This window comes from Lynx rufus, unplaced genomic scaffold (genome assembly GCF_022079265.1).
Source record: "Lynx rufus isolate CCGP_SWC_20201006 ecotype Redwood Valley unplaced genomic scaffold, mLynRuf1.p SCAF_18, whole genome shotgun sequence".
Taxonomy (NCBI): domain Eukaryota; kingdom Metazoa; phylum Chordata; class Mammalia; order Carnivora; family Felidae; genus Lynx; species Lynx rufus.
The window spans coordinates 21,958,962-21,982,073 of NW_025814832.1; the positions used below are offsets into that span (position 1 = coordinate 21,958,962).

The 23,112-nt window shown below is 39.2% G+C and overlaps 1 protein-coding gene across 1 annotated transcript in view; it reads left to right on the forward strand.

Moving 5' to 3' along the window:
* The window catches only part of SPAG9 (sperm associated antigen 9), a 133,418-nt gene that overhangs the window by 59,412 nt on the left and 50,894 nt on the right, over positions 1-23,112 (forward strand). The window contains exons 4-5 of the mRNA XM_047081026.1: positions 204-298; positions 5,841-5,991. Coding sequence (XP_046936982.1) covers positions 204-298; positions 5,841-5,991 — 246 coding nt within the window. The remainder of the gene's footprint in view (positions 1-203; positions 299-5,840; positions 5,992-23,112) is intronic.

Below are 23,112 nucleotides of genomic sequence, written 5' to 3' on the forward strand. Positions count from 1 at the left end.
CTACTTCTTTGGATAGCAGCATCCCTAAATGTAAGCATTTGCATATTCCTTTGCCATTAAAATTTTTTTCATACTTAATAATCTTTTACATAGAACTGTGGGTAGTCTGGTAAATAAGTTTCTACAAAAATGTTTCCCTTGTTGTTTTCATTCCAGATATTAGCCTTAAAATTTTGCATATTTTTTTTCTTTCTTCAAAATAGATGATCCATAATTATATGGAACACTTAGAAAGAACAAAACTTCATCAGCTCTCAGGGAGTGATCAACTAGAGTCCACAGCTCATAGTAGAATTAGGTAAGCTTTGTTAAACATTTTGCCTTGAGAAAAATCGAAATAATCTGTTTGTTTCTGTTTCTCTCTGTTCTTTAATCCTGGAACAATAGTTAGGCTGATTCAAAAAGCTCTCTACTATGGTTGGAATGCTATAGGAGAGAATAGCATAGAAAAATAGAAACAGCCCTCACTGTTGAAAAGGTAAATCGTGAGCCATACCATATAAGCAGCATATGCATACCGAGGTATTTTGATTGTTTTGTAATACTTAATGGAGATTATACTAGGTTTAAGTTTTTCTGATTTATGGGAGTGCTGAAAGATTTTCATTTCTCCTGTATAACTGGTTTAAAGTCCTTTTTGTGTACAGAGGCGTGTTTGAAAGGGTTAGACTGGTGTTTGATGGAGGAGTGTGAATAAATTATGTAGATCTCCCAAGCACTGTAGCCAATGAGCTAAGCCAGGACTCTCAGCGGAGAGGAAAATAGTTAATAGGCTGGCTGTCGCTCTAGATTGCTGCATAAATGCTAGGAGCAGCAGCTCTATGGTTGTGCGGTGGGGAGGGGAGAGCAGGATGACGTCATCGCTTCGGGGCTGCTGCAGGATGGAGTGGAAAGCTGCTGCTGATGGCATTGTTTTTGTGGCAGCAGCTGAATGACAGATCCTCACTACAAAGATATCCCTTTGGCCCCCGTGTAGGCCTCCTGGTTCGGGTGTTTCACCATGCCAGCACAGCGCCATGAGTCCTGGATGCATGCTGCTGTTTGTGTTTGGCTTTGTTGGCGGGGCGGTGGTCATTAATTCTGCTATCTTAGTATCTCTCTCTGTTTTGCTGCTTGTGCACTTTTCTATTTCTACCGGTGTGCCAGCTCTGACGCAGAACCTACCAAGGATACTCAGGTACTCTAGTCTCTCTTAGAAGCCCCTGTTTAGTTGGTTTTTCTCAAAATTTTAGCTTCACAGGTCTGCTTTGTAACCATTTCTGTTGCAGATTGAAACAATGGAAAATGGCCTGAAGCTAGGATTTCTGTTCTTATTTATAGTAATTTATAGGCCATCACCTAGGGACACGGCTTTGTCTTTGGAAACCGCCGACTTACGAAAAGGATTTTCATAATTGTACTTATACACAAGTACAAGGTCAGTGTGGTCTTGTTTTAAGCAGTGTTCAGAGAGTAAAGGGAGAGCAAGAGTAAAACACCGGGTCCAAGTTTATACAGCCTCTGCGTTTAGCATATGAGCATTTAGGGGCAAATATCTCTTATGCTTAGACTTGTAGTCAATTAGACACAGGCTCTAGGTATTATTCTGTTCAGTTATCCTTTGACTGAAGAACATGCAGGCATCAATTTTGCAGTTTTTGGTAATAACTCCCAGGACCGGACAATTTAAATATTTTCTTTCTAAAACAAAATATATTTTAAAGTGAAAGGATTTAAACCTTTTAAGGCCAGGAATGCAGCTTCCCTGCATTATTTACACATCAAAGTTGTGAAAGCTTTACAAAGCCTATTCACTATTGTTTTGTCAGATGGTGCCCTTTCTTTGTAGACTTGGGTGACAAATATCCGTGCCTGCTTGTGGGGGTAGTCATTAATCTCCAGAGCTTTGCTGCTGTTCACTCTCCTTTGCACCCTGTGAGAACCATCTTCTACATTTCAGATATTTAAGGGTTTGGTTGCCTTTTGTTTTCTAATTCATCACACCAAAAGCATCTGATTTGTTCAGATTTCTGCTTTGTGCGCGGTTTTAAATGAAGGCTCATGGTGTGTAGCTTTTATTATTTAAATGTTTCCTTAAAATTCTCAACTTCTAATTGTGGATTTAGATAAATTAAGATGAATTAAACTAGTAAATTCCCTCAATGTGTTCTTTATATTCATAGATCAGTTCATGTTTAATATTAAGGCCCAGAAATTAAAATTTCATCTGTGGTCTAAAATTAGATACTTGGTCATTTATTTTCTTTCCTCATTTTATAAAAATCGGAAGAGATCTAACTACTTTTATATGTTGAGTACATAAAAGATTTGTTTATATGTATATTTAGGCTTTTAGGAAATTAAAAAGACCTTAACTCAAGAATATATAGAATATTGAAATAAGACTAATTTGAAAGGGCCGTCTTAGGTTTGGGTTCTGAGAAGGCAGTGCCGCGCAGTGGGCTTTGGAGCTGGGCTGCCTTGCCAATAAATGCTCTGCCACTTGTGTGCTGTAGGACCCTTCTTACCCCCTTTGGATAGTTTTAAAAATTGTGAGATTATTGTTTCGTCTTCAATCAGTTGCAAGATATTTAGTAAGCCAAACAAGTAAATAATTTGTAGTCACTTACACGTACCCCATCTGTAGCAGAACTATTTTCCAGAACTTTAGCTATTTTATTGATAAAATACCTTATGACTAAATTCAAACAGTTTCTTGATGCAAAAATTGCCGATGATCTGCTTGAATAAAGATATTAAAATCTTCAATATTAAAATTAAATTGTCAAGAAAATAGGTAGGTTCCAAGGAAGCTACATGCGCCTTGGAGGGCAACAGGTCTGATTCTGAGTCTCGCTTCTGTGGATTACTAGTGCCTCATGTCTCTGAGCATCACTTTTCCTAATTTGACAACTGGAAAATAATTCCTATTTTCTTATGAAGGTTAAATGAGATAATGTAGCCAGACCATCCTTCTTAGGGCTTGCCACATGATGAGTGTTGAACAATCCTTTAAAAATTTTATTTATGGTTATTTGTTTTAAATGTCTGTATAGCCAAAAAGCTGTTTCAAAACCTAATTGAGAATTTATACACAGCTAACATTTAAATAACCAACTGAAAAGCGGAAATATGGAACAAAGCCAGTTTTTAAAAGAATGTAACAAGGGTTCTGATAGTCAAAGATGGCTTTGTTTCTAGACCGTAATAGCATATGGAAACACCAGGCATTTAAACCTGTCACTTGATATTTTCCCACATTGTATCCCATTCTTTGGTTTCTTCTGTGAGTTTCACTGGAGCCTTTAACGTGTAGAGTATTAAACATGCAACAAACATTCAACTTTCAGTGTTTTTTTAAAAGTGGGATTCTGATTGACTTGCATAATTGCATGTCCTTCCTCCACTTAACTCTCATATAACTTCTCAGTAAACAAGGAGAGAAGGCATGGATGTAGTAATATTTTTTCCAGAGTTGGAATCTTATAACCCAGATCGTCAGGTCTTGATGGTCTCTGAATGCCCTCCCTATAGAGCAGTTTCTAAATGATTAAGAAAAGCAATATAAACAGGTACAAATTCTACTGGTATTTTGGATTATAGGCTTAGTTAACAGGAGGGGAAAAGCAAAACTTGGATCTATAGCAGGCTCCTTCCTCCAGTTGGTTTATACTTTTACAGTACTTGATATGTGTGAAAATGAAGTGCTGTCATTCGTATAGGAAGAGAAGTCTAACGCCTGGCCTGTGTTTTGATTTCTGTTAGCAGTATGATGGATTTGCATGATGTCTGTATTATCTTCCTGGGTGGGGTAGAGAACTTTCCATTGAACTGATTAAATTCACACCTTTTTGCTTAAGTTATTAAGATATGTTAAAAAATAAGTGAGTGGGGCGCCTGGGTGGCTTAGTCGGTTAAGCGTCCGACTTTGGCTCAGGTCACGATCTCATAGTTCTTGAGTTCGAGCCCCGCATCACGTTCTGTGGTGACAACTCAGAGCCTGGAGCTTGCTTCGGATTCTGTGTCTCGCTCTCTCTCTGTCCCTTCCCCGCTCGTGCTCTGTCTCTCTCTGTCTCTCTCTCTCAAAAATAAATAAACATTAACAACAACAACAACAACAAAAAAGTAAGTCATCTATCTAAGTAGCACTTAGACCCTCAGATTTTTGGTTCCCAAAATATATTCTTCCCAAATTGAGGGATAAACATCAGGTTAACAACTTTTTATTTTGTCAGGTATGGACATTAAAACAAAATTTGCTTTCTAAACATTGTCACCATCGTTTGATGAAAAGGGATTTTAAAATCAAGGAAGCAGAAAAGATGTAGAAAAAATCCATCATTCTCAGGAAGGACCAGGTTCTATGATATATGGAAATGTATATGTGTACAATATGGCCTATGTTATCCAATAAGGATATTATAAATAATGTCTCTTCACTACAGACTTATAAAAACTTTACTGCTGAGGCAGCAGTAGGGAATAACTGGTCTAAACAGAATAGCTGAGTAGTTAATTTAGTTTTTGTCGTTTGGATGTTCTGGAAGCTCATAGATTGTTTATAAACAAATTTGTTTTAAAATCTAGCCTTTTATTGTCCTCCCTACCTGCATTTGAATTTTCCCAAATCAAATGGGAAGAGTATTCCACATGTAAAGAAATGATCAATAAGTAATAGAGAAAAGTCCTGTTTTACTTCCTGGTGCACACACCTTTGACAAAATGCAGTCTCTCAATCCTTTTCCTTCATCCAGTCTTTAAGAAGGTGTTCTGGCAGTTTTACTAATCCTTTGATTGTAGTTTGGAATGGAAGAGCATATATCCTTTGTGTTAAGTGAGGGCACATTTCAAGTGGCTTAAGTTTCTTGGTATAAAAATGAGCTTAGAGAATAACTTAGCAAAACGGAGTATTTTCCCGCTTTTATTTACAGCCTTAGTGTTTCTATTCTAATTTACATTCTTACCAGTAGAGGTATGAGTTCCAGGAGGCCCCAAACTTTTAGTGTCTCCTTTCTTGCCAGTTTCCTCTCTTTTGAGTTAATGACCCAGGACGACCTCTTCCTAGGCTGGTTTCCACCCTATAAAAAGTCCTTTGATTTGTAATCTGCTATGCCTCACCAAAGGATGTGTTTCTAGTTGAAATTCTATTCTTATTAAAATTGTAACTCTTGTTCATTGAAATTTCCCACAAAGCACTGGAAACTCTACAGTCTTTTATAGAATTTTTTGGCCTCCTTGTTTGGAAAAACTGACAATGGTTTTCTCATAAGTACCGTGATTGAGAGGAATGCATATACTGGTTCTGTAGAAAAATACCGCTTTCCTGCTGTTAAGGATTAAAACTCTCTTGAGTTCTTTTTATCAATTAATTGGTAGTCCTCGTTTAGATTATACACAGATTTTCCTCTAGGCAGAAAAGATGTACCCTGAAGAAGCTTGGGTAAGCATCTAGGTATGGGTTTGAGGATTTGGGAAGTCTAGAAGCAAAGCTTGTACTTCCTTCCAAAGGAGGAGGTTGCCAGTTTCCCGATGGCTAACGTAAGCGGGAATGAAAATTTAGTAGCTTTTGTTGCTATGAAACCAGACCACTGACTGCTTCCCGGGGAAGGAACTCATCAGTAACTTAGAAGGTTTCTTAAACTATTAGTTATTACTTTTCTTAATTAATTTCTTGGGGCTAATTTGAACTTCTGAGACTGTCCTTTCTCTTTGGTAAGTCTACTTACTTGTTTAGATAGGCAGACAGTATTTTTTAAGAGTTATTACTCTAAACCAGTGACAGCCCAGGCTTATTACTTATAGTCATGATAATTAAAATAAAAAATGAATGAATGCTTAATTTTTTCTCCCCTCTTCAATAGAAAAGAACGTCCTATATCATTAGGGATTTTCCCATTACCTGCTGGAGACGGATTGCTTACACCAGATACTCAGAAAGGCGGAGAGACCCCTGGATCAGAGCAATGGAAATTTCAGGATTTAAGTCAACCGCGTTCTCATGCCAGCCTGAAGGTAAGCTTAATTTTGATGAAATCTTAATTTACATTGTGATGAAGTTTTGGGGTCATGGTTGGGGGGTGATCCAGAGCTGACAGCCAAGAAAAAATTCTTGAAGACGTCTTTGGTGCAAAAAGGTGATTTTATTATAGCATGGGGGCAGGACCTGTGCGCCGGAAGAGCTGCATTGGGGTTGTGGTGGGTAACCCATTACATACCCTCAGGTTGGGAGGGGGTCAGGGATAGAGCAAGTCGCGAAGGAATTTTGGAAGCAAGGTTTCCAGGACCTTGAGGGGCTAGCTGTTGCTAAGGAAACACCATATATTAATGTTTAGTAAAACCTGAGTCATGAGACCCTTCAGATGTATATTGGGGGCCATAAGCTTGGAGTCTGTTTGCCAGCATATATCTTGGGGGAGTTGAGATAAAGGACGTTTCCAAAGGAATTTTTGTATGTTAAAGTAGACTTACAGGTTCCTGAGAGGGGCATCAGGATAATGTTAAGCCAAGATTCTCTTTTGCCCCTAGCAAAGTGTTATCGTCATCCAGGCTCCTCCTAGAGGGAGATTATTCTGCCCATTTCAAGGACTTGTCAGTGGCCTGTAGGCAGTAAGGGAGTTTAATTTTTCATTTGCCTTAGTTTCCCACATCACCATGGCAAGTACTTAAACCCCTTTCCTTTGTTCTTGGGCAACCGGGAGTATCCGAGGAATATCACACATATTCCACCTGGTGGGGGGAGGGGGGGGCAGGCAGGGGCAGGCAGGGGCAGGGAACTGTTAGCCTGTACTTTGCCCTTAGCTTGCCCTACGCTCCCTCAACACATCGTATAAACTTTCTAATCCAAGTTAGAAGTGCTAGACAGCTGAAACATAGTAAAATGAAAGTTTGTATGCATTTTAGCTTGTAAAACTAATGCCTTTGTTTTAAATTAGCAATGAGTTCTTCCCAAAGAGTTAGTATTTTACTGTTCCTTTCAGGTTATATAGGAAAACAAAGTCAAGCATTGTTATATCTTGATTAGTATACTAATGACACTAATAACCAAAATTTCCATTTGATTTAGGCTATTTTGATTTTTATTTGATCATATAAATTTTAGATGGGGTGACTAGTGAGTGTAATGTTTTTTAGAAATGAAAATCATTGGTGCTTGAAATCCTTGGTTCACTGTTGGAAGCTTCACAATTTAGTAGGGCTTCACTTTTTTTTTTTTTTTAATGTTTATTTATTTTTGAGAGAGAGAAAGAGCATGAACAGGGGAGGAGCAGAGAGATAGGGAGACAGAGAATCAGAAGCAAGCTCCAGGCTCTGAGCTGTTAGCACAGAGCCTGATGCAAGGCTGGAACTCACGGACCACGAGATCATGACCTGAGTCGAAGTCAGACACTTAACCGACTGAGCCACCCAGGCGCGCCTTCACTTTTTTTTCTAAACATGTTTTTTTCCCCTCAAAATCCTTCATAAAGCAATATTCAAAAGTGCATTGTGTTTAGCTAAAAGGCCTTGTGGTTAGTTATTATAGATTATATTCTTGACCAAGAACATATCAAATAAATTATAATTAATAATAAACTCTAAGAGGGGAGATATACTAATAGTTAAAAAATATATGAAGTTATATTTTGTACCTTACAAAGTGATATATTTTATAAAAATATGTATAATATATATATATATATATATATATATATATATATAATTTTTTTAATGTTTATTTTTGAGAGAGAGAGAGCACCCAAGTAAACAGGGGAGGGGCAGAGAGAGAGAGGGAGACACAGAATTTGAACAGACTCCAGGCTCTGAGCTGTCAGCACAGACCCTGATGTGGGGTTTAGACTCACAAACTGTGAGATCATGGCCTGGGTCGAAGTCAAACCCTTAACTGACTGAGCCACTCTGGCGTCCCTGGGTTATATATTTTTTATGTTTATTTATTTATTTTGAGAGAGAGAGAAAGAGAAGGAGAAACCCAAGCAGTCTGTTCTAGCAGTGCAGAGCCCGATGTGGGGCTCAAACTCACAAATCATGACCTCATGAGATCATGACCTGAACTGAAATCAAGAATCGGACATTTAACCAACTGAGCCGCCCAGGCGCCCCCTGCGAATATTGATTCTAAAAGAACCTTGTTATATTATAAAATCTACTCTATAATAAAACAGATAGGCTACCTACAATGAATACAAATAAATTTCTTACATCTTATCTCCTTTTCTTTCTTTTTTTTCCCCCTCCAAAGTACTTATCATGGTCTAAGTGCTTTAAAGGTAACTCTGATACTTTTAAAATACTAAGCCATTTACTTATTTAGTATATTTCCCTCCACTTAAAATCCATGTGGTTTACTTACTACTGTATCTTTAGCATTTAGAAAAGTGCCTAGCACATAGTGCCCACTCAGAATGTGTTTGTTAAGTGAATTATTTGTTTTAGATGTTAGGAAGACTTTTTTTGGATAATATAAATGGTCTGTCAGCTCCAGTAAGTGGAGGTTTTGTGTTTTTTGTATTTTGTGTGGTTTGTTTTTTGGTTTTTGTAGGGGCATTTAGAATCATTCCATTGATCTTTGAAATGTGCTCGAAACAGTAAGCAATCAATAAATATTTGATAGCTTTTCTCCCACTGAAAAGTATTTTTAACAGTTAAGACTGACTTCACCTTTTCCCCTTCTCTCTTCCGTATCGTTCAATTTATTAGAATCTAACCATGCATGTGCTCGGTAGCAGTCCACATCGATGCCTCTAGGAGACTCTCTACTTCTTCACTGCTACTCCACTCTAGCTTTTTTAAAGCATGCCTGTAGGTTTAATAGATCTTCCAGAACACCCCTCCCTCAATACACCTACTTACCGTGTCCCTTTCCCAAAACAAAATTAAGTAGGAGGGATACTTTTAGTACATCAAAAATATATACCATATGGTAACTATATTTTACTTATATTCCAAAAAGGAACCTTAAAGAGATGATGATTGTAATTCTCTTATTTATTTAATCTAGCAACATGCTGTGCCAGAACTTCACTGACAAGTTATAAACTGATTAACAGATTATTAATATGGACTTAAACCCGGGAGGGTTTTTTTTGTATCCTTCTTAGAGATACTAAGGCAAGTATTTCCCATAGAGTTTCTAGAATAAAATCCTATCTCTTTCTACTCTGGACACAGAGCCACTAAATGATATAAAGGTCTCAACTAATAATTTCCAGGAGTGAAGTGGTACATTACAAAATAACAAAAGTCTAGTTTCTAAAGTTTGTCTAATAATTAGAACATACTTTGTTATTTACCTAGGCCCTTGTCATAAGCCAGACGGCTTTCTCTAACTTTACAAAAGGCTAGGAGTTGGGTTGAGGAGTTCAGAATTTTTTTTAACATTTATTTATTACTGAGAGACAGAGACAGAGCCTGAGCATGGGAGGGGCAAAGAGAGGGGGAGACACAGAATCAGAAGCAGGCTCCAGGCTCTGAGCTGTCAGCACAGAGCCTGACGCGGGGCTCGAACTCACAAACCGTGAGATCATGACCCGAGCCGGAGTCGGACGCTTAACCGACTGAGCCACCTGGGTTTAGGAGTTTTAATTATGGACCACTGGTCTTGGTGTCCATGTATGACAACAAGTGGGCTAGGCTATCTCTGATTTAAAGTTTTCTACAACTTTCATTTCTCTGAGAACTTTGGGGATGACCTAGCTGGATTTAGGGTATGCTCTGCCATTGTGAACAAGAAATTGAAGGTGAGAATTCTAATTAATATTAATTTTACTAAACACAGTTTTCTCTGAAGTAATGGTAAGGTAAAAATGTTCTGTGAGAAAAACCACATGATGGGTTATAACCAAGGAACATATAGGTTCCTATAGGAAGCTTCGTGGCAGAAGAATGGCAGTACGGGGGGGTTGCCAATGATTCTAACATTACCGACCTTCTTTGTTGCTGTATTGCACAGTTCGTACCGCCAGAGAATTGTAGTCAATAAGGTTGTATCTTCAGAGGCGCTTGCGTTGCTCAGTCGGTTAAGCGGCCCACTTCGGCTCAGGTCATGATCTCACGGTTCATGGGTTTGAGCCCTGCGTCGGGCTCTGTGCTGACAGTGCAGAGCCTGCTTGGGATTCTCTCTCTCCACCCCTCCCCTGCTTGTGCTCACGTGCATGGTCTCTCAAAGTAAATAAATAAACTTAAAAACAATAAGGTTGTATCTTCAGGTACTAGAAGATCTTTCAGGAATGATGCATCCAGAAAAATGTTTACGTTGCCCTTAAAAAGTGTTTGTACATGTTATTCCTTCATGTATTGTATTCTTGTAGGAGAGATTAACAAATAAATGAAGTAACAGATTTCAAGTATTGTGATTTACTGTCTTGTGTGTGTGATATACTGTTTTGAGAAAGCAAGGTGTAAGGGGCTAAAAAGTAATTAGTGGGGAAGGGTGTTTACTTAGGAAGGCCTCTTGGAGGAGGTGATTTGCATCCTGACAGGAGGGATGTACGGGTGTACAGAACAGTCTAGAGGAATACATGTTTCAGGATGACCAAATAGCATCTGTAAAGGCTCTGAGGCGGGGACAAACTGGCATGTTTGAGGAATGGTTTTCACTTCTCTTCTCTGAGACTTTTTGTTTTAACTACTGTGTTGACTTAACCCTTTTGTAAGGGTTACCCAGAACATCCATCTTTATAAATATAAGGGGAAATTCTCATTCCCACCCTACCTTGTAGCAGCATTGACACACTCAAATACTTTGAACTTCTTGAAATGCTTTCTTCCCTTTGCTTCCAGGACACCCCCTCCCCTGGTGGCTCCTGGATCTCTAAGTGTTGGAGTTCCCCAGAGCTTAAAGCTCAGCCCTCCTCTCTACATAATCTGGGTAGCTCAAGTCCCATGTCTGTAAATGCCTTCCACACGTCTGTTCACCGATTTGAATCTCTGGCCCTCAAGCCTTTCCTGAACTGCTGCATCCAGTTGCTTTCTTTTATAGTTTTCCCACATATATATTTCTGTCCTGCTTAGGTTACTCCCAGTAGAAATAGCCTTCTTTGAAGGCCAATCAAAATGCCACAGTTTATGCAAAGCCTCACCTGACACCCTGTTAATGACCCTCAGATCTAGTTTAGAGATCAGTTCAAGGCAGAAGTTTATATTGCATCATTAACAGACGTTTCTTACTGGAAGTGCTTCTAGTGAAATAGGTCAAAAGCAACTTGTGTTGAATCACCTAAGCTGTTCTGCTAAAAATGTATTATAGGGGCACCTGGGTGGCTCAGCTGGTTCAGCGTTGGGCTCTTGGTTTCAGCTCAAGTCATGATCTCACAGTTCAAGGATTCGAGCCCCGAGTCGGACTCTGTGCTGATAGCACAGAGCCTGCTTGAGATTCCCTCTGTCTCCTTCTCTTTCTGACCCCCGCCCTGCGCTCATGCATGCTCTCTTTCTCTTTCAAAATAAATGAACTTAAATAAATAGGTAAGTAAGTAAATAAAGTATTGTTAAAGTGCTAAGTCTGGGAATGGGCAAAAAATGTTACGGTAGGGTTGTTCATCCAACTGAATTATATTCACCAACAAGCTGCAAAGAAAGAAGGCTTGGAGAACAAAAGACCAAGAATAACCCAAGACAGTCCTGAAGAAGAACAATAAAAACACTAACCTACCCTACTAGATATCAGGACTTACTATAAAGCTGTAATTATTTATATTTTGTAGTATTGCATCATCTGCCCTTCCTGTGTCCTTTCTGCACAATTTAGTGCTAAAGCTGGTAGTTAGGGCAGAGCAGTATGAAGCACCATAGGGTGAAGTGGGGTGGGGGTTGGGCAGGTATCTAACCCACACAAGCTTGGGAGTATATCATGAGGGAATAACCTAGTGGAGAGAGGTGCCAGGGCCCTGGTAGCGTGAAGGACATCCATGCAAAGGGGCAGTCTGGCTTTGGGTGTCAGATCTTTTTTTTAAAAAAATTTTTTTTTTTAACGTTTATTTATTTTTGAGACAGAGAGAGACAGAGCATGAATGGGGGAGGGTCAGAGAGAGAGGGAGACACAGAATCCGAAACAGGCTCCAGGCTCTGAGCAGTCAGCACAGAGCCCGACGCAGGGCTCGAACTGGAACTCACGGACCGCGAGATCACGACCTGAGCCGAAGTCGGACGCTTAACCGACTGAGCCACCCAGGCGCCCCGGGTGTCAGATCTTAAACAGGGTGACAAAGACCTCCCCAAGAAAGACACCCTAGGCATAGGGTGTGAGAGCCTGAGCAGGTGAGGAAGGCAGCATCCACATAGAGTGGGGATGGGGGAAATCTGGACTGGAGACTCAGAAGATGTATGTGGAGAGAAGGACACTGGCTGGAAGTGGCAAGAAAGAGAGACCGCAAAAGATTGTGGCCCTGGAAGTCAAAGGATGAGAGGGCTTTAGAATGGAAGCAGTCGTTAGCAGGCTCAGCTGGTGTGGAGACGTCATGTAGGATGAAGATTGAATTTGTTAGGTGTAGGTTTGAGCAGTTTGAGTTGCAGGGCCAGTAACAGGAGTGAATGTTGAAGTCAAGAAAAGAGGAACAAGAAAGTGTCAAGGACTCAAAACAGGTAGTTGTAATGGGAAGAGGGAAAAGGACAACGTGAGTTGCCTGAGCAGTGGAGGGGGTGGGAGGGAAGGTACTCTTAGTATGGGAGGGACCTTGTTGCTTGTGTACTTAGAAGGGTCCAGGAGAAAGAGAAATTGAAAACAAAGGAGTGAAAGAAGATCATTGATTTATCAGAATCCTGGAGGAAGGGCGGAGGCGAAGGGTTCACATATCCTGGCTATAATTAAAATCTACTTTGATGGGACACCCCAGTTTTTCCTAGTCCTTTGCTATTATAAACAATGCTGTGGTGAATAACCTTACACATAATTTTATGCTTGTATTTATGATTCCTGTAAGTGGGATTGCTGGATCAAAACATACATTTAAAATTTTGATAGACATTGCCAAACTGCCTGCCAAGAGCCCTTTGTCCTCTCACTGGTGATGTATTGTACGAGTTCTTTACTGTTGGACACATTTCGAGTTCAGACATCCCTTCCTTACGCACAGCTATGGAAAGAGAGAGAATGAGGTATTTAAAGAATCCTGTACTGTACATAATGTTTTCATGCTGTTTTCTAGCATATACTCCTCCCCACCAAATATCTTTTTCTTCAAAGAGTATCCCAGGTTGGTGATTGTTAGTGGAATATGACGTTTAGAATTGAGAAAAACAATTTAAAATAAAAAGCAATTGGAGGGGGACCTACTTGTCAGAAGTTTAAGAGTTCTTTTAAAACCATATGACTTGAAATACTTTTGGACTGCTGTGAAAAGCTCTTGTTAGCAGGGTTTGGTATGTGAAGCCAGCCAGTGGTCAGTGTGTGGCTGCATTCTTCAGGGGATGTGCTTAGCATACAGAACAGGAAATGGTAACAGAGCCAGCATTCTTGTGCAGAAGAATCTTCCATCCTCCTCCATTTGTGGTTTACCATTTAGTTCCTATTTCTTCACTTTTTCCAAACTTGAATTTGTATAGTAGTTGAACCTTACCCTGTAATCTTTTGTGATTAAAGATTCCTACTATAAAATGTGTGTAGTTAAAAATATCTAAACAGTTAAAGGGCTCAGTTTTTTTTTAACTTCTCATTTTGAAATATTTTAGACTTTCAGAAAAATTGCTAAAGCAGTACAGAATTCCTGGTTACCCATCACCCATCATCAAGTGTTAACTAACCATAGTTTATACAATTATTAAAACAGACAGTTGACATGGGTACAATATCATTAGCTAAACTGTAGACTTATGTTAGGATTTTGCCAGTTTTTCCACTACTGTCTTCTGGTTCAGGATCCAGTCCAGCATCCCACCTTGCACTGAGTTAAGTGTCCCCAGTCTCTTCCAACATGTGACAGTTCCTCAGTCTTGACCTTGAGGCATGAAGAGTATTGGTTAATTATATTGTAAAATGTCCCACCGTTTGAGCTTCTCTGGTGATTTTTCGTGATTAGATTGAGGTTATATGTTTTGACAAGAATGCTGCAGAAGCAGTGTGCCTTAGTGGTGACTAACTTAGATTGCTTGGTGTAGCTGCTGTGTGTTGGCTTTCTCCACCGCCGTTGCTGTTTTTCCCTTTATAGTTCATAAGTGTCTTGGGAGATCTCCTCGGAGACTGTGCAAATATCCCTTTTCTCTTCAAACTTTCAGCTACTTATTTTAGTATCCGTCACTGGATCTTACAGTCATTACTGTAGTGATCCAATGCTTATTTTCTGTTTTCTTCATCCATTCTACATTAACTTTAATTCTTCTGTGAGGGTGAGCCCCTTCCTCCCTTCTGCCTGCCTGCCTGCCTTCCTTCCTTCCTTCCTTCCTTCCTTCCTTCCTTCCTTGTTTGAACTCACGGATATTCATTTTATTCTGTGGGTTATCTAGTGCTATCATTTATTTTGTTGCTCAAATTGTTACAGCTTTGGAATTGGGGAGCTTTTTCCAGGTTGATTTATGTATCTTTCACTTCCTTTCTGGCACCAGCAGATGCCCCCCCGCTCTTTTATTTCTCTGTGTCCCCTCACTACAGTTCACTGCTGCTCAGGGATTGAATGTGCTTGTTGATTGAAACGTGATTGCCTGTAGCATTTCTTTGATGCTTATGTTGTGTTTTTCCATTTGTTTACACTATATATTACCTCCTTTTGGATTTTTGTATTAGTGTTTAGAATAGGGTAAAATAAAATACAATTTTAAGAAAAATGGATTATATGTTGTAATATTTCATGATTTTGCTTGTGACAAAGGATAAGGAATTTCTTCTGTAACTTCATTTATTGTATATAAGCTTTTTTCCTCACATATATCCTCATATGATAAGTTCAGGAACCAGCCACAGCTGATGGTTGGGGTTCGAAGAGAATAAAAGATGGAAAATTTACTGCTTTTAATCTTCAGTACTTTCTCCCTATTTATTTATTTATTTATTTATTTATTTATTTATTTATTTATTTATACCTACGTATGTATGTACGTATGTATGTTCATCCATTCCTTCGTCTTTACTGAGGTACAACTGACAAAATTGTAAGGTATATACGTTCCCCCCCTTTGAAATCTTGCTTGGAGAGGGGCGCCTGGGTGGCTCAGTCGGTTAAGTGACTGACTTCGGCTTAGGTCATCATCTCACGGTTCGTGGGTTCTAGCCCTGCATCGGGCTCTGTGCTGACAGCTCAGAGCCTGGAGCCTGCTTCAGATTCTGTGTCTCCTTCTTTCTCTGTCCTTTGCCAGCATGTGCTCTATCTCACTCTGTCTCTCAACAATAAATAGATGTAAAAAAAATAAATAAATAAAATCTTGCTTGAGAAGGGAAAATGGAATCAGTTCCTTCTTAGTGGGTGTTTGAAGTGAGATTTTTTTTCTTTTTGGCATATTTACCAGGTAGTGTGTTGACCAAGGTGCTAATGTATGTTGAGAATGAAAATTGGTAAAAATATAAATAATACCATTTGAAAATTATGGTTTTTTAAAGCTTGCATCAAAGATGGCTTCTTTTGAAGTAATTGGCACATAAGTATTTATTATATTCTTATTGATATTTAATGTTTAGACAAGCTTTTAGAATAGGAAAAATAACTAATAATTTCATGTTGAAAACCGAGTACTTTGCTTCTTGTGTTAAAAAGTATTTATTGGGTGCCTGGGTGGCTCAGTTGGTTAAGTGTTCGAACTCGGCTCAGGTCATGATCTCGCGGTTCGTGGATTTGAGCCCCACGTCAGGCTCTGTGCTGGCAGCTCAGAGCCTGGAGCCTGCTTCAGTTTCTGTCTCTGTCTCTGTCTCTGTCTCTGTCTCTGTCTCTCTCTCTCAAAAATAAATAAATATTAAAATTAAAAAAAAAAGTATTTATTTAGTACCCACTATACCAGATACTAGAAATATTATTAAGGTGCTCTCTGTGTCCAAATATTTTATAAAACAGGATTCATAATTTTTTAATATTAACTCAATTTCCCAATTTTAAATAATACTGATGAATCTAGACTAAAGTTTCTCCAAGCCTAAATTCCCTACTTTTCTGTAGTCATTGTGAATCGTTGGTATATCTGTCCTTAGACCTTTTTTTTTTTATATATGCACATAGATAATACATACTTATAATATCTTTGTAAGATAAATGGCCATATACTCTTAAGTATTTTCCTGTAGTTTGCTGTTTGTTTTTTATTAAAAAATGTGTGTTCACAGTTTTTCCATTTTGATAGAGAGCCACCCAAAGCCACCCCCACCCCACCCCCCTGCCAGCTTTTGATAAATTGAACAGTTGAGAAGGGTTAAAGATGGTGATGATCCAGAGTCAAAGATCATATAACAAACATTGAAAGGCGGTGTGTTTTTTATAAAGTGAATCATGCCTTGATAATCTATGGCTTTTTGAGAGAATTAACAGAGAGCTAGCAGCCGTATTTTAGGCTTTGAAAAACACTTTGATGAATTTCCAGACCAAGAATATTTAAAGCTTAGGGTTGCTTTGTGTTTGAGAGAAACACTTGTCTCATAGAGGGCAAATGTAGAGAAAGAAACAAAGAAAATGAACAAATAGTTGTTTTTGTGAAAAAGGATTTCAATCTTGGTCATCCTTCAATTATTAGTGATATCTAACAGTTTCAGATATGGCAGTGGGGTGAGAGGAGGGTGGAGTGAACATTTCCAAGTGTACTGGAATGTTTTGCATGTTAAATATGCAAGATGATTAGAATAGATTTCAGGAGGGTTTCAGAGTTGTGTGAAAAGACAAAAGGATTAAATGGTGTGCCATTTATTGGTAAAGAGTTAGGTAAGACATGATCCAAGTGCTGATTTCTGAGCCATGATTATCTTTTAAACTAGAGGCTTAAGGAGGTGGGGTTTTTTTTTTGTTTTTTTTTTTAATTTTTTTTTTCAACGTTTATTTATTTTTGGGACAGGGAGAGACAGAGCATGAACGGGGGAGGGGCAGAGACAGAGGGAGACACAGAATCGGAAACAGGCTCCAGGCTCTGAGCCATCAGCCCAGAGCCTGACGCGGGGCTCGAACTCCCGGACCGCGAGATCGTGACCTGGCTGAAGTCGGACGCTTAACCGACTGCGCCACCCAGGCGCCCCAAGGAGGTGTTTTTAAATCAAATTAAAACAAAGCCCCCAAACCCTCATTTTAACAGAGTAGATTATGGAGCACCTGGGTGGCTCGTTCGGTTAAGCATCCAACTTTGGCCCAGGTCATGCTCTTGTGGTTCATGAGTTCGAGTCCCACATCAGGTTCTCAGCACAGAGCTGGCTGTGGATCCACTGTGGATCCTGTGTCCCCCTCTTTCTTTGTCCCTCCCCTGCTCGCTTGCTCTCTCTCTCTCAAAAATAAATAAACATTAAAAAAAAAAAAGCCCCAAACAACAACAACAACAACAGTAGGTTACAGAGATCTTATTATCCTGAGAGATAGAGCAAGCCAAATATACCCAGTAAATACATGATCTTGTTGTCTCTTGTATAATATTTCCTTCTTCCCAGGAGTGGTCCTGAACCTCTGAAGGCTGTAGAACAGGATGTGAGAATGGTGTTTCAGATCACTTTACAGAAAGTAAACAAAAGCGATTAACTATTGGTTATTTACTCATCTGCTGTTCTCAAGACTACTGATGTTTTTCACTGAAATACAGGAGAAAATTATATTTCCTCCCCAGTGGTTGCTAGGGCTTTATTGTAATCTACAAATTATTCCTCCCCTAAAGCCAGCATTTTAAAATAAAGGAGAGAAAATGTAAGTAAATCCTATGGAAATTCAGCCTATTTCCATCTATCCATTTCCTAGGTAAGAAACATACAGATACCCCTGTACAAATTTGCAGATGCCTTCCTCGGGACAGAATGGACATAACTTGTATGTATCCTGGAGACTGCCCCAGCATGTCATTTTCCCGTGGGCTGCCTCCCTAGTTGAGCAGATTTCTTTAGCTTCAATCAGGGCACCATTCGGCTTTATTGACTAAACAACTGTTGTGAGCCTTCTTCACGTCAGTCTTGATACGCTGGGCACTGGGGATAGGATAGGACAACAAATAAGATTCTCTGCTACCCACTACTCACCCAGGTCCATGGAAGCCCTTCATCTCTCAGTGACAGTGAAACAACGCCCCCTTTGTTCAGAAATATCCTCAGGGCCAGGACATTCATACCTCTCCTTTAGTAATCAGAATTTTCTTAAACCCAAAGTATAGTTAACATCTAGAGTTAGTCCATCTAACTGTGTCTAGAGTTAAGGTCCTCAGTGTTTCTTTGGGTCACACACTCCTTTAAGAATCAAAGTTATGAAACTTTCCAGAAAATAAATGTACACACAGAATTTTGTGTTTCTCTTATGCCATACAGAGAGTTGTAAATCAAAAGAGCTTAAGAACCACTGCTTTAGACATTTAACTTTTACTTGTGGAGAAAGAAATGTAAACATAAAAATTAAAATATAAGGTGATAAGTGTTATAGTGGGGATTCATGGAGCTGGTTACCTCTTGTAATTTTGTCTTTACTTTCATTAGACTTAAAAATCTTTGACTCCAAAAGACAGACTTAGGGGGCGCCTGGGTGGCTCGATCGGTTGGGCATCTGACTCTTGATTTTGGCTCAGGTCGTGATCTCGAGGTTTGTGGGACTGAGCCTGCTTGGGAGTCTCTGTCTCCTCTGTCTCTGCCCCTCCCCCCTGCTGGCTGGCACACACATGCTAGTGCTGTCTCTCTCTCTCTCTCTCTCTCTCTCTCTCTCTCTCTCAGTAAATAAACATTAAAAAAAAAAAGACTTATGTAACAGAGTTGCTTGCACTTTTATTTGGCTTATTTCAGATGAAGTCAAGCAGGCTACTTAGGAAAACACTGGACATTTCCAAGTTGTCCTTCGTGGAATAATTTATCTTCAGTAATTGTAAACTTACAGTGTCTCAGAACATAAATACTTATAGGTCAGTGGTGACTAACACATGACCTATGTATTCTGTACAGGACTGAGCACACGAGGGAGGCGTTTGATGAATGGAACAACTGAAAATATTTTCTAAAGGCTTGTAGACTTTTAGCCTGATCTCTAAAACCAGTAAGAAAAGGGCACAAAGACCAGATAGCTTTCGCCATGGCATCTCAAGTGAAGCTAAAAGTAATGACACCTGTTTTCTTTTGTGTGTAGTAAAATACATACAGTATACAATTTACCATCTTACTTGGGGTGCCTGGGTTAAGCGTCTGACTTCAGCTCAGGTCATGATCTCACAGTTGTGAGTTCAAGTCCCGCATCGGGCTCTGCACTGACAGCTCAGAGCCTGGAGCCTCCTTCGGATTCTGTGTCTCCCTCTCTCATAGTCTGTATCTCTCTGTCTCTCAAAAATAAAATAAAAATTAAAAAAAAAAAAACACAATTTACCATCTTACTCATTTTTTAAAGTACACAGTTCAGCCATGTTAAGAATATTCACATGGTTGCGAGACAGATCTCCAGAGGTTTTTCGTCTTGCAAATATGAAACTCTTTACCTATTAAACAAGTCGCTCGTTCCCCCTCCTCCCAGCTCCAGTAACCACCATTCTACTTTCTCTTCTATGAGTTGGACTACTTTAGGTACTCATCTATGTGGAATCATATGGTATTTGTCTTTTGTGACTGGCTTATTTCACTTAGCATAATGTCCTCAAGATTCATCTCCGTTGTAGTATGTTTCAGGATTTCCTTTCTTTTTAAGGCTGAATAATAAATACTCCATTGTATATATAGACCGCATTTGATGTGTCCATTCATCTCTTGATGGACATTTGGGTCTTCAACCTCTTGGCTATTTTGAATAATGCTGCTATGAACATGGGTGAGCAAGTATCTCTTCATGATTCTGCTTTCAATTCTTTTGGATGTATATCTGGAAGGGGTATTACTGGATTGATCATGTGGCAGTTCTGTTTTTAATTTTCTGAGGAAATACCACACTATTTCCAGGGCAGGTGTACCATTGTATAATCCCACAAACTGTGTACAAGGGTTCTAATTTCTCCACATCTCACCAACTCTTGTTATTTTCTGTTTGTTTGTTTTGATAGCCATCCTAATGAGTGTGAGGTAATATTGTAGTTTTGATATGTATTTCTCTGATGATTAGTAATGTTGAGCATCTTTTTGTGCTTTTTGCCTGTTCACATAACATCTTTGAAGGACGCCTATTCTATTAAAACACAATTTAATATGCATCGGAGCACCATTCCCCTATAGGCATAGCACTGGAATCCCAAATCAGCATCCTTCTTTTTGTGGACATTCTCCAGTGACATGCTCAGCCTACAATGTGAGAATCCAGTAAAAACTGGAGGGGGGAAATAGGTTACAAAATCCGTACATTTGATAGAGATTTGACAACCATGTAAGGCACCCAGTGCCACATGTTTGAAGAGGATGTGTTAAGGACACCAGGTAATTGGAATTGATAGGGCAGTGGTCTTCACATAAAGAGGCAATTGTAATCGAGACTTAGCTAAACAACGGGTGTTGGCAGGGGTGCAGAGAAAGGGGAACCCTCTTGCATTGTTGGTGGGAGTACAGACTGGTTCAGGCATTCTGGAGAACAGTATGGGGGTTCCTCAAACATTTAAAAATAGAACTACCCGATGATCCAGCAATTTGCACTACTCGGTATCTACCCAAAGAATACAAAAATACTAATTCAAAGGGTAACATGCACCCCAGTGTTTATAGCAGCATTATCTACAATTGCCAAACTATAGAAGCAGCCTAAGTGTCCATCGACTGATGAATGGATAAAGATGTGGTATATATATGCATACACACACACACACACACACACACACACACACACACACACACACAATGGAATAGTACTCATCCACAAAAAAGAATGAATCTTGCCATTTGCAAAGACATGGATGGAGCTAGAGAGTATAATTCTAAACAAAACAAGTCAGTCAGAGAAAGACAAATACCATATGATATCACTCATATGTGGAATTTAGAAAACAAAACAAATGAGCAAAGGGGGAAAAAAGAACAAACTTGATGGTTCCCAGAAGGGAGGTGGGTAGGTTAAATAGGTGATGGGGATTAAGGGGTACACTTGTTGTGATGAGCACTTGGTGATGTATGGAAGTGTTGAATCACTATATTCTACACCTGAAACTAATATTACACTGTATATTAACTCACTGGAATTTAAATAAACACTTAAAAAAAAAAAGACCATTAGCTAAAACAGTACAACTTGGCAAATGACTGGTATAAAATAGGAATTGGAGGTCTCCACAAGTCACAGACTGAAAGTCAAATAATAGCATGCAACTCCCCTGTAACAACTTTATATTGAATAATTTATATAAATGCTCCCAGTTTCCATTAGGTTCTAATAAGAATTTTCTCTCATTTTGCACATGCTATCTTATGAACCTACTGTTGACCAAAAGTGATGTGTTTTATCTTTTAACAGGTTAATATTTAGGCTTGTCTTTCTTCACTGTATCTTAGTTGGAGGCATTGTTAGTGACAGAATTTCATAATTTCTTTTGTAGTAGGTGCAGTGTAAGAATATTGTGCCTCCAGGGGCGCCTGGGTGGCTCAGTCGGTTAACCGTCCGACTTCGGGTCAGGTCATGATCTCATGGTTTGTGGGTTCAAGCCCCGCATCGGGCTCTGTGCTGACAGCTTAGAGCCTGGAGCCTGTTTCAGATTCTGTGTCTCCCTCTCTCTCTGCCCCAACCCCCACTTGTGCTCTGTCTTCCTCTGTCTCAAAAATAAACATTAAAAAAATTTTTTTCTTTAAAAGAATATGGTGCCTCCAAGCAAACACTGTAGCAGATACTTTTCCTGTCAGTGCTTTCACTAATCTTAGGAGCTTTATGTCACCACTGCTTGGGGGACCAACAAGAAATGCCACTTTTGAAAACTGTCCCCTGAAATTCACAGCTTTTCCCTCCTCAGCTCTCATGCTGTGTCCCTGAGATCCAGAAGTACAGCCCACACAGTGAGCTATTTTAATGAGTGTAAAATATTTTTATATGGTAAAAGTATAAAAGGGAAGTAAGTTACAGATAAAAAAACCTCATGTTATTTGGATAGCCCATGACAAATATAAAACATTTTCTTCGTGGGGTGCCTGGGTGGCTCACTTGTTTAAGTGTCCGACTCTTGCTGACCCAGGGCTCCATCTCATGAACTGTGGCATCATGTCCAGAGTCAAAACCAAGAGTTGGACCTTTAACAGACTGAGCCATCCAGGCTCTCCACATTATAGCTAATTTTATCAGCATGTGGTTTTTAGTGTTGCACTTCAGGTGACAGATAAGCAGTTATCTTAAACTTACAAGGCAGTAATGAATGGATAGCTCCCAATTCATTAGTAGTATGAATGGTTTTCTCAAAACTTTCTTTCAAAGTGAAAGATAACTTCATCTAGTTATACTAATTCAAATTTATTTTATTTTTTTAAAAAAAAATTTTAATGTTTTTTTGTTTTTTTTTTTTTTTTGACAGAGAGAGACAGAGCATGGGGGGGGGGGCGGGTGGAGCAGAGAGAGAGGGAGACACAGAAGCTGAAGCAGGCTCCAGGCTCTGAGCTGTCAGCACAGAGCCCGACACAGGACTCAAACTCACAGACCGTGAGATCATGACCTCAGCCGAAGTCGGATGCTCAATCGACTGAGCCACCCAGGCGCCCCAATTCAAATTGATTTTAAACTTAATTTACTTTTTTCCTTTTTATGATAGTAATGCGTGCCTACCGTTAAAAAATTTAGAAACCGAGAAATATTAAAAGCAGTAAAAAGTTTTTTTACCTATTATCTGTAGCCACTTTATATAGCTAGAAGTTTGAGACTACATATATAGATTTATATTCTAAGTTTTGTAATTTTTTCTACTTACATGTATATGCATATATGTATGTATATATATGTGTGTGTATATACATGTATATATATGCCAACAAGGGCAAAAGGAAAAGCAAAAATCACTCATTATCCAACTACCCAGTCGCAACCACTATCAAAATCATTGTTGTAACAGAGCTTTTTCTAGCCATATTTTTTTAAATTGCTCATACTGTACTGAATTGTTCTTTTGTTCTGTTTTGGTTTTTGAAAG